Source organism: Colias philodice, chromosome 29 (assembly GCF_061535455.1).
Source record: "Colias philodice isolate Cphi_HAF_F1 chromosome 29, ilColPhil1 Martin Lab GWU primary, whole genome shotgun sequence".
In the NCBI taxonomy this organism is placed as follows: Eukaryota; Metazoa; Arthropoda; class Insecta; order Lepidoptera; family Pieridae; genus Colias; species Colias philodice.
The window spans coordinates 2,794,019-2,806,326 of NC_143114.1; the positions used below are offsets into that span (position 1 = coordinate 2,794,019).

At 34.8% G+C, this 12,308-nt stretch overlaps 2 protein-coding genes across 2 annotated transcripts; one reads left to right on the forward strand and one right to left on the reverse strand.

The window, feature by feature from the left end:
* Nucleotides 1–565: 565 nt before the first annotated feature.
* On the reverse strand, nucleotides 566–1,021 carry LOC149475810 (uncharacterized). The gene has a single exon (XM_089712497.1). The coding sequence runs from the start codon at nucleotides 1,019–1,021 to the stop codon at nucleotides 566–568; it is 456 nt and encodes a 151-aa protein (XP_089568623.1).
* A 967-nt stretch (nucleotides 1,022–1,988) lies between these two features.
* LOC149475811 (thioredoxin-related transmembrane protein 2 homolog) lies at nucleotides 1,989–12,075 on the forward strand. Its single transcript, XM_089712608.1, has 5 exons — nucleotides 1,989–2,347; nucleotides 2,515–2,778; nucleotides 3,367–3,501; nucleotides 5,894–6,375; nucleotides 11,360–12,075. Exons 1-4 carry the CDS (start codon nucleotides 2,055–2,057, stop codon nucleotides 6,012–6,014), a joined length of 813 nt encoding a protein of 270 aa, XP_089568734.1. The 5' UTR covers nucleotides 1,989–2,054; the 3' UTR covers nucleotides 6,015–6,375; nucleotides 11,360–12,075.
* The last annotated feature ends 233 nt before the right edge of the window (nucleotides 12,076–12,308 follow it).

Here is a 12,308-nt window from a genome sequence, read left to right on the forward strand (position 1 = left end):
AGGACATTATGCTATGAAAGTAGCTAAAGTAAACCAATCTAGCCGTTTCTTCATCGGTGAGATGCCTTATTCTTCTAACTGCATATGCAGCTGAGCTGAGCTTAGCAGCGGTGGTGGTAACATGGGCCCCCCATTGAAGCTTCTCATCTAATGTCAAACCAAGAAAAACAGTCGATTCCACAGGGTATAATACCTCCCCGTTTAAAATAATATTCCTTTTCACCTTTTTTACATTTGGGAGGATAAATTCTACACAATTTGTTTTTTTTGTATTTAATAGTAAATTATTAGTATTAAACCAATTGGATATGCGTAAAAGAGCAGAGTTTACTTCGTCAACAACGACCATCATCTTCACAAGGTCATGAAGGGTTAGATCGTTGTTCGCTCCCAGCAAGCCCTCGAGAGACCTTCTTTCGGATGTCCAGGCTGGACACTCGACTAACGTATGTAGGGCCGTGTCTAATTGGCTGCTGCAGTGGTGGCAAGAGGGGGCCGGTTCACGTCCAATCCTATGCAGGTAGCTGCCGAAGCATCCATGCCCCGACAGGACCTGCACAAGTCGTTAGCTGAGTGCCCCCCACCCTCTCTCTACCCACTCTCTTAGCACCGGGCTTATCGCGCTGAGAGTCCAGGCCCCCACGCACGATGCGTTCAGTTCCCGACTCCATTCTCGGAACACCGCGTCTCGAGCTTCCTGCTTCCAGGCATCGAGCGTTTCGGAGTTCAGCTCTAAGCCCCTCCCTCTTGCTTCCGCTCTACGCCAGTAGACATCCACCAGGGCGGCCGCTTCGAGGTGCCAGGGTGCAGTTCCGGCTATAACACACACCGCATCATACGAAACAGTGCGATACGCCCTTGCAACCCTTATGGCTATCACTCGCTGCGACCGCCTCAGCACAATAGTATTGCGCGTTAAAAGCTTTTCCGCCCATACCGGGCACCCGTACAGCGCCTGTGAGCGCATAACTCCAGCAAAGAGTCGGCGACATGCTCCGCTCGGCCCTGCAATATTCGGCATTGTAAATTGTAAATAGCTAAGATATAAACAGGTAACAATGAATGTAAAGGAACTAATCTATTGTTAATGGTGAAGCCAAGTGGGCTATGTTGGAGTAATTTATATTTTTATAAAGAAAAATGTTCTCCCTCAAAACTATTAGTTACTTTGATAAATATTGTTAAATATAAATAATACGTGATAATGACTTACGTTTTCATTTTTAAAAGTTTATCCGATGTTTTTTGATGAAATAGCTAAAAATTATGGATTATTTAATTTAATAAACTTTTGATAAGATTTCATCGTTTTATTTTCTAGTTATGAGAAGGTATGAGCTTATTATATCATGAGATATAATAATCTTCACATCTGTGCATTGAAACTTTAACTCTTTCTTTTGAATTTCCATACCGACTTCAAAAAAAAGGAGGAGCCTATTTATGATTCAGTTTCTACTGAAAAAAAATACACATTTATATCAAGTTTCAAACTATACAACCCAAATCTAGAACAAAAAATGTTTTTAATAAACTTCTGGAATAAAAAATATGCTAAAAACGTAATAATAAATGCTAAATAGTATCCTGTATCTCTAGTCTCGCTTTACAGGCTTTCTTTTAATATTATACGCATGATCCCAGAGCTAGGTACGTCCTCATTTGATTTCGTCATTCGTGACTAACTATATTATGTATAGACAGACTCAAACTCAAACATTTATTTATTCAATTAGACTTCTTCTAGAAGCACTTTTGAAACGTCATTAAGTACATATTTTTAACATTTACCACCGATTCGGAAAGCAGTATCTACGGAGACTGTACGTTTAATAGAAAAACAAGAAGGTAGTCGGAAGTTTGGGTAATTGTCCATATTCAAAGTAGGTACTAAACCTCATACTAAACGTTTTGTACTAAACGTTTCCAAACGTTCAAAATTTTGTTCAATTGACACATGATATGACAGCTATGTTGACAAATGACAGATCCATTAAAACTAAGGGCACGGCTCCGTTGATATTGTTCTCAAATTTCTTTAAAAATACTGTATCATGGCTTTTAAAAGTGATCTAAAGCAATTAGTGAAACCATATTATTGGGTTAACATTCTACTCAGTGTATCTTATATATTTGCTAAACGGACAAATTTTACATGTGAATTTTTGTTTCCAAACGCCGACTGCGAACTGGACAGTCGGGAAACGGAAATCCTATTTTTCTTAATTATCGTCGTGATGCTGAGGACTCGGAAGGCGGGAAGTGTGACAATGGTCAATTATCTGTCGTCTTCATTCGTTTATACCAAGATTGCTAATTTAATTCTGTGGTTATATGCAGATGTGCGGTGCGTATATTTATTTTTAGTGTAACCCTGGGAGGGATGTAATTGAATGTTAATAGAATTTATGATTTATTACGATAATAAATTTAAAATATATTGCGCCAACGGGATATCTAGTTAATATTCACGGTCAAAATTTTTGCCTCCTTTACACATTATAATATTTACAGATATGGCATTCCCTATGGTGCGATCCTCATTCTATCAGCGTTACTCCTCCCGGAACCAACATACTCTGGTCCAGAGCTGATCACCTACTTCCGAGGACCTCAGATCCTCGAGGATGAGCTAAAACACCACAAGAACACCACTTGGCTTGTATGTCTGTATGCTGCATGGCATCCAGCGTGTGTGAACTTTGCTCCTGTCTTTGCGGAGTTGTCGGCAAGTTATAACTTGGATAACTTCAAGTTTGGGAAGCTGGATGTTGGCAGGTTAGTAATGTATATTGTATGTAATAATATATTTTTACAAGAGACTTTGTCCATATTTTTCACATATTATAGTTAAATCTGCAAGGCCTATACTATTTTGATTTACTTATTTGGCTAAAAAAATCTTTATTGTGTCACTTTACTAAAACTAAAACAAAAACAAAATGGTTGTCTGTAAAGTCGGTTCACTGACGATAGTTGAACGTAACAATGTCCGATTGTGCTTCTTTGTCGCTCGTTCCGCGCTCTCGCTTGAACTTCAAGCCTTACGTGGAACGCCTCAGAGCGAGGTAACGCCGCATGAGTCATGTTTTTTCGTGCGTGCAGCCGGCTCTATCGAATTATAAGACGTTGTCACGTCAAAAATTATTCAACTGACATTCCCAAAACAAAGAGGTTCTCAATTCAACTGTTTTTTTTTTGTATATGTCACATCAGATCTCTCAACTTTGTGAACCGCTTTGATAATTCTGTTTTCATTTTAAAGCTATGTCTTCCTTGTAGTCCCATTTAAGTTCCTTAATTTGAAAGCATTTTACTTTTTTTATAAAAAAAAAAATATTAAGTATTAATAAAATTACTCTCTAGATACCCTGAGGCAGCGACAAAATACAGAGTGCAAGATGGACCAACCAGTCGACAGCTACCAACTGTGATACTCTTCAGCGAGGGCCAGGAAAAGATGAGACGGCCACACGCTGACCACACTGGGAAGCTTCAGAAGTTAGTATTATATGTATACTAGCGGTCCGCCCCGGTTTCGCCCGTGGTACATACATGTACTATCCTATCTCTCAAGTTGGATCGAACTGCACATGGTGTGCGAATTTTATTATAATCGGTTTAGTGGTTTAGGAGTCCATTGAGGACAAACATTGTGACACGAGATTTGTATATTATATTATAGACTAGAGTAGATAATTTTTGAAACAAAAAAAAAATCGCAGTCGGATGAAACCCATTAGAAAAGGAGGGGAATATGATAAAAATGTAAGGAAAAATAAATTACGGTCAATCCGAGTTCGGGAAGTGGGAGGGGGGAGCTTTTAAGAGAAAAAAATGGTCTCTCTCAATTTCCGACAAAACTACAAGTCCTACGGAAAAAAGTTCAATGGCAAAGTTGTAGGTAATAAAAAGATCTACAACTTTTGTATTAACAATTTTTTCACATAACCTCAAAATTTAGGTGAAAAATTCAAAAAACCAAGTTTTTGGTTTTTTATTTTTATCTACTTCAAAATTTATTGCTTTTCTATGAAATTTGGTGAAAACTTACTTTATTATGTCCCAAATACACTGTAATTTATTTGATTGAAAATATTTATTTTTTCGCCTTATTTTGAATTAATACCAAAAAAACAACCTAATTTTCAATCGAAAAGTCACCCGTCAAAATATCAGCTTTTTTCAAAAACTTGGGGTGCCTTTTATTCATTGAAATCTCTACTTTCATATGGTGTAAAAAAAATAAACACCACCATAGTAAATGTTCTCAGGAAATGCATACAAACAGTGTGAAAATTAGCTTTTACTAAATCAGGCACACGTCTCGAACTACCTGAAATGTTTTTATCGACATCATTTTGCTTTTGAATATGCTGTAAAATATTAAGTTTAGAACAGATAATTATTTTTCTTTTGAAATATTACCGAAAAGCCGATACAAGAGAAGATATAGAGTTCGAGAAGTGTGCCTGATTTAGTAAAAGGTCATAATCACACTGTTTGTATGCATTTCCTGAGAACATTTACTATAGTGGTGTTTATTTTTTTTTACACCATATGAAAGTAGAGATTTCAATGAATAAAAGGCACCCCCAGTTTTTGAAAAAAGCTGATATTTTGACGGGTGACTTTTCGATTGAAAATTAGGTTGTTTTTTTGGTGTTAATTCAAAATAAGGCGAAAAAATAAATATTTTCAATCAAATAAATTACAGTGTATTTGGGACATAATAAAGTAAGTTTCCACCAAATTTCGTAGAAAAACAATAAATTTTGAAGTAGATAAAAATAAAAGACTAAAAACTTGGTTTTTTGAATTTTTCACCTAAATTTTGAGGTTATGTGAAAAAATTGTGAATACAAAAGTTGTAGAACTTTTAATTACCTACAACTTTGCGATTGAACTTTTTTCTGTAGGACTTGTAGTTTTGTCGGAAATCGAGAGAAACCATTTTTTTCTCTTAAAAGCTCCCCCCTCCCACTTCCCGAACTCGGATTGACCGTAATTTATTTTTCCTTTTATTTTCATCATGTTCCCCTCCTTTTCTAATGGGTTTCATCCGACTGCGATTTTTTTTATCTTTTCATTATTTTTAAAGGCTTCTACCCCAGCCTATTATTAAGATAAGATGTTTAAAAGTACTTGTGAAGATTTTTTTAATTTCAGGCCGGATATTTTCCGCGCGAATAAAATCTGCGCGATTTTTATTCCGCGGTCAAAATTATACCTATACGCACTGCGGATAAAATTCCGCGCTGAATTTGTCAGTTCGCTGCAGTTCGCGGTACAAAACTAACGTCTAAAAAGGATAACCGATCAATTTTGATTTATTTGCTACTACGGCGGCGATGTATCAGACGTATAAAAAGAAGCCATGGATTAGATTCACATTTATGTTTGGAAAGATTATGCGTTAATGCAGTCAACTTAATTTAGGACATCCATACTACTAGACTGACCGGTTGACGTGGTTGGTAGAGGTTGTGGGTTCGATTCCCACCCGGGGCAAATATTTGTGTGATGAACATATATATTTGCTTGTGTCTGGGTATTAATTATCTATCTTAGTATTTATTAAAAAAATTATATATGTACCTATGTATATCAGCCATCTGGTTTCCATAACACAAGCGAAAGTTTAGTATGGGATCAGATTGGGCCGTGTGTGGAAATTGTCCTGAAATATTTATTTATTTATATTTATTTATACAACGAATTGATGTATATGAAAGGATTACTGCAGTAACTCAACGAATTACATAAAAAATAATTACATATTACATTAATCTTCCAAAAAATATCCAAGAAATACATGGTTGGAATAGATAAGTATTTATTTTAGAATCCTATACACATTTTTTGTTAAAATATATCTTGTATTATTTTTCAGGTTTCTCTTTTCGAAAGACAACCTAAAAGCGGTATTCGACATCGACGGAATATACCAAGAGTGTAAAGCTAAAATGAGCGCCAAAAGTAAAAAGACCGAAAAGATGGAAAAGACGGAGTAGACGGAGGTGGTCTTTTAGTAGAAGATATAAGTGCTAATGTAGAAGAAATAAGAAATACAACAAAATAATAATGTTCCTCGCACAGTATGATATTAAAGGTTAAAACTAAATATATACAGGATGTTCATTGTTCAGTAAGTAGCCTACCAAATATTGAAAAAAATACTTTTAATTATTGCCAGTGTCAAAAAGATTTAATATTTAAATTTTTTTACCTTTTATTATGACTCCGCTCATTATGGCGTAATACACAGTGAATTTTGGTTTTCATATAAAATTATTTACAAAAATTCGGATAAAATGACTTCGTTTATAGTTACATGTTGTTTATTGTGACTGATTTTTAATAATTTCAAAATTGGTTATAGCTTAGATCATTAAGTAATGGATGGAGTACGCTGGCAAATGTTCTAACTAAACTTTCTGCTGATTTTGGTGCGGGGAGGGCAACTCACACTATTGAAACACAATCACACATTCACAAAAATAATTTGTGTCACGAAAGTCGTAAAAATTTACGACCTTTTAAGCGACGAGTTTTTAAATTCAACTCTATCCCTAAGTTCATAAAGATTAAATTTGTATTTCATTCCAAGTTGTCTCGTGGGGAGTGCGGTTCAATATCGCATTCTAAATTCAACTTTATAACTTAGATCATAAAGATTAAATTTGTATTTCTTTAAAAGATAGTCTCGTAAGGAATGCGGTTCATTATCGCGTTTTAAATTCAACTTTCTCTCTTAGTAGATAAAGATTAAATTTGTATATTTTATTTCCATGATAGTCTCGTCTCTTTCTCTCTCGAAACATGACTCGATTATTTGTCTTGATCATATCGCTAAACGATACATCGACGATTATTAGAAATTGCATTTAATTAGAAATGTACGTTAAAAAATAAAAAAATATACACAAATTAAAGGTTTTTTTTTTTTATTATCTTTATTTTATAAAAGGGGATTTGTTCACAAACTGAACATGTCATCCCCATAGGGACATCTTAACTATTTTAATTCTAAGGTACAAACTAAAAAATATCTATGATCTACGACTAATTCCTTTAAGTACAAAACTATACAACTTTCTAGTAATATGAGAGGTAGGACTTGATAACAAGAAATTTATCAGTCCCACCTCTCGCAAATTGTATATACCATTTACAGATGTAAATGAATATCGCTCCGCTTCATTCCGAACACATTCCACCAAAATATGATACACATCCTCAATCATGTCACACTCAGAACATCTAGGAGTCGGAACTTTCTTCATAAGGTATGCAAAACTGTTCAGTGGGATGTGTCCAGAACGGAGTCGGAACGCCGTAACTAGTTCGGCTCGGTTGAATTTTGCTCCAGCAAACCATGGTGAGCGAGTAAGATCGGGTTGTATAGTTTTGTACCATATTCCTTTACACAGTGACCGCTCATCAAAATACAATTTCCAAATGTTAATACAATATTTTTTGAGTAAATGCAACATATCTGAGCATGTTGGTGAACATTCAAATAGTGGCCCATCCCATGCTGCTTCATTAGCAAGTCGATCAGCTACCTCATTACCAAATAATCCAACGTGGGATGGGATCCACTGTAATTTAATATTTTTATTACAAGCCAAAATCTTACATATAACTTTCAGAATTGTATAAGCGATAGGTAGACCTTCAACATTATTTGTACAGCTAATCAAGTGCTGTAAGGCACTTCTAGAATCGGTCAAGATCACATAAAAACCGGAGTCAAATGAATCTACATACGATACAGCTTCTGCTATAGCTATTAATTCTGAATACATAATAGAAACCTTTGCTGTTACTCTAAGTTTAACAGAACAATTGGCTTGAGGATCGTAAACAGCTAAACCTGACCTATCAACCATCTTACAACCATCCGTGTATATTTTATAAAAATTACTATAGTATTTACTTAGATGTTTTTCACAAATTGATTTTAAAAACAAACTGTTCATAGATTTTTTGGATACTATAAAATCATCAATATCACAAGAAATTACGTTCGACAAATCCACATTGCTGACCCATGTATTGAGCGAAAACATTCCTAGATTAGTTCGTTTGTAAAAGTTCGTCGTTTTGAATTCATTATGTATCGTTATTAGAATAGGTTTATTCTTCCGTCTCCAATATGCATTATTACATAACCTACCCAAATTATCTAAAACTTTCATTAATTTGCTATTTGAAAAGGATGCTGATTTAAACCAAAATTTTCCCCCCAAATAAAGTCTACGCACATTTAAGGGTTGAATATGTAATTCACTCTCCATAACGTGTATGGGTGTACTCTTGATAAAACCTCCAATAACCCGCATATAAGCATTCTGTACTTTGTCTAATTTGGATAAATGTGTTTTGCAGCTATTACCGTAAAGAAAACTACCATAATCCAATCTACTACGCACCATCGCAATATATAAGCGCCGTAGGTGACTGGGATGTACGCCCCAACCAGGTCCTACCAAAACTTTGAATACATTCAGCATTTTTAAAATTTTATCCTTAAGATGATTTATGTGCTTCCCCCACCGCAACGAACTATCCAACCATAACCCCAGGTACTTTATGCTATCTACCACCTCTAAGGGAGAATTGTTAACCGATAAACAAAACGATTCACGCACATATCCGTTTCGAAACAAACAGACTTTACTTTTACTCGGAGAGATTTCTAATCCCAGTCTGAACAGCATCTCAGAAAAATCATTCACAGCACTTTGTAATAGTCTACTACCTCTTTCTATATTACTGTCAGCTACATACAAAATGAAATCATCGGCGTATTGGGATATGAAAACGTTTTTAATATTTTTACAAATGTTCATTGTAGCCAAGTTGAAAAGAATAGGTGAAAAAGGATCACCTTGGGCTAGCCCCCGACTGGTCATTCTACTTATTGAAGTATTATTAATGTTTATAGTTATAATTCTGTCCCTTAAAAAATTAAATAAGTAGCAACACATTTTCGATCCCACTCCTAAATTATCTAAATGCCTCAACATAACATCTATATCAACATTATTATAAGCGTCTTCAATATCTAGGAAGCACGATAACATCAAAAGTCTTTCTGAAAATGAACCTTGTATTCTCGAAACCAGTAACGATAGATTATCCAAGGAAGACCTACATTTCCTGAAACCGGTAGTATCTTGAGAAAGAAAACTGTTTTTTTCAATAAACCACTCTAATCTCTTTATTAGAATGCCATGAAAAACTTTACAAATGCAGGAAATCATTGAAATCGGCCTTAAGGATGAACCAGATTGGGAGGCAGCACTAGGTTTTGGAATCGGTATAATATTAATATTTTTCCATTGACTAGGCACAACACCGTGCATGAGAATACTATTAAACAATGAAATTAAAATAATCTTACCATTTCTTGGAAGATACTTGATCATCGAATAAGAAATGTTGTCACTACCAGGACATGTGTCTTTGTGTCGAATACAACTCTCTAACTCATTCAAACAAATCGGTGCTTCCAACTTTTCATTATTTGACACAAAATATATTTTATCAGGACAAACATAATCAGGACTCAACTTTTCTAATAATTTAACGGCCTTCTCTTCTTCTACATGAAATTGTGAGTTTTTGAGGCCCTTGAGCCACCTCATCTTGCGCCACATGTCACTTTGGCTAATTGTTTCATCCAATGAACTACAAAACTTGTACCATGCTTCACTTCTGGCTTGGCGTAAAGCTCTTTGAGAAAGCCGAATTTTGTCTTGTAATACGTCTAAATTTCGTGGAGAAGGGTTACGTCTGAATATTTTTAAAGCTAATCGACGTTCTGCAACTAACTTAGAAAGTAGAGAAGTCCAATAAGGTTTTGGGGTAAACTTATTACTAGGGTTGGGGTTCACTTTAATGTACGGAATATTGGAATCAGCTACGACATTTAAAAAATTTATAAAAAGGTCATAAGATTTTTGAATATCCTCTGTTATATTGAAATCATCAAACAAGCTTTGTAACAAAATTTTGTAACCGTGCCAATCTGCTTTTTTATAATTTCGTCTGCGTATTATGTTTCGTTTTTCTTTAAATTCAGAGGAAATTTTTATCATGACATGATCACTGCCTAACGTCTCATTCAAAGTAGTCCAATTAAACTGTAATGCAAGATCCGATGTTATTAATGAGATATCTGGAGCTGATTCTCTAAGCACACCGTTCGTGAACGAAATACGCGTTGGACGGCCATCATTTAATGTTAATAGCGAGTGATCCATAAGTGAGTCAAAGATTTGTGTACCTCTTTGGTCAGTTTTCACTGACCAATTAGAATGATGTCCATTGAAATCCCCGAGAACAAGCGCCTTTCTACTCATTCGAGAAAAAATGATGTCCCAATCTAATTGACATGTTCGAACGGAGGGCGGGCAATACAACGACAAAATATAATCTATATTACAATTAACTAGTTTGACACAAATTGTTTCTATAGCTGAATTGTTACCCTGCACATGAAGCATACTGCATTTAATAGATTGATGAATAAATATAGCTACACCACCATACGAATCGGCCCTATCTTGACGGAAAACAGCATAGTTCTTTACCTTCAAAAGTGAACCCGGCTCCAACCAAGTCTCACATAGGGCAGCAATGTGGATCTTTTCCCGTAGTAAAATATTTTCGAAATCTAATAGCTTAGGTCTAACGCTCTGAGAGTTCCATTGTAGTATGTTCAACCTCACAAATTTGTTTTCATTCACTATTGAGGAGGTCCATTAATATCTTCGCACAGGGCCAATCAGAAACGTACTCGGCAAGGACTAACACAACCCATTCAATACACCGCTTTAGAATACTGAACATTTTAGTTTGTATAGATACACCTTTTAAAAACAAAATATTCTTTAACCGTGATAATAACTCACTAAACTTAACATCTTTCTCTTTTTGACCTCCCTCAGTTGTATTTTCTTCGACGTTACGTCCATAAAAATCCATTTTGTTTAAAGTATCAGTCAGATAATCATCACTATCTGTTGAAGCTTTAGACACCCTGGAGTTTGGTAATTTTGTCTTCTTGATCCCTGCATTCTTATTTGGTTTTCAAATTAAAGGTTATTCCATCTTTTTTAATATTCGACATGTTTGAATTGCTTCTGCAAGACTTGACAGTGCAAAACGGCATTTTTAGCGGAGCACTTGCAGACGTCCTTTCGATGTTTTACGAATACGCAGAGTGTTTGTAATCGATTACGCAAGTAGTTTTTATGAAAGCATAAGATTTTTCGATTCGAATAATCTTATACCTCAGCAAAAGGGGAAACGCCTGCGAGTGTTATCCATTACTTAATGATCTAAGGGTTATAGTGACCGAAATTATTTGTAACACTTTCGAGTGTTGGGGAGAATTATGTGATATCCGACGATGTAGACGTCCTGTATATAGAACACAAATATAATATGGCATCTAATAAATAAATTGTCTGTACAACTATAACAAAAAATTGCAAAAAAGTGACTAACAACACCAAATAAAAAGTGCTAATATTAGGATTATGGTTTGCATTTTATAAGATCTGAATAGCATTTAAGTAAATTGTATGTTTTTGTATTGATTTTTTTAATTTTGACGTAAAAAATTTAAGTAAGTACCTTCATGGTAATAATGAGTATTCTTATTTATATATTTTTGACCAAACATATTTTTTTTTATAAATTTGTATGAAACCTATTGTTTACTACAAATGTTCGCAGATATGAACAAATGTTTTATTATCTGTGACGTCACAAAAGCGAAAAATAATTGTTCTATTGGTCAATGAAATTATTTTGTACCTACTAAGCTATTCGCTTTTGCGATATTTTAAGGATTGCAGCTATTTCTCACTGCAAGTTTGAACAAATACATATTAATATTAATTATGTAAAATGTGTTGTATTATTTTAAAAACGTTTTTGCCATCGTCAAATTGCCACGCCATTTAAACACCACAAACGTAGTTTTAGATTAATGTGTTCACTTGTTTGTTGATAATTTTGTAGATTTAAATAAATTAAGTATTGAAAAAAAAACAATATTTTTTATTAATTTCCCTAAAAAGTTTATAAATTCTAATTCTAATTAATTTTGATTATTATGCATCACTAGCTGCTCCGCGTGGTTTCACCCCCCTGGCTCCACTCCTGTTGGTCGTAGCGTGATGATATAGCCTTCCTCGATAAATGAGCTATCTAACACCGAAAGAATTTTTCAAATCGGACCAGTAGTTCCCGAGATTAGCGCGTTCGAACAAACAAACTCTTCAGCT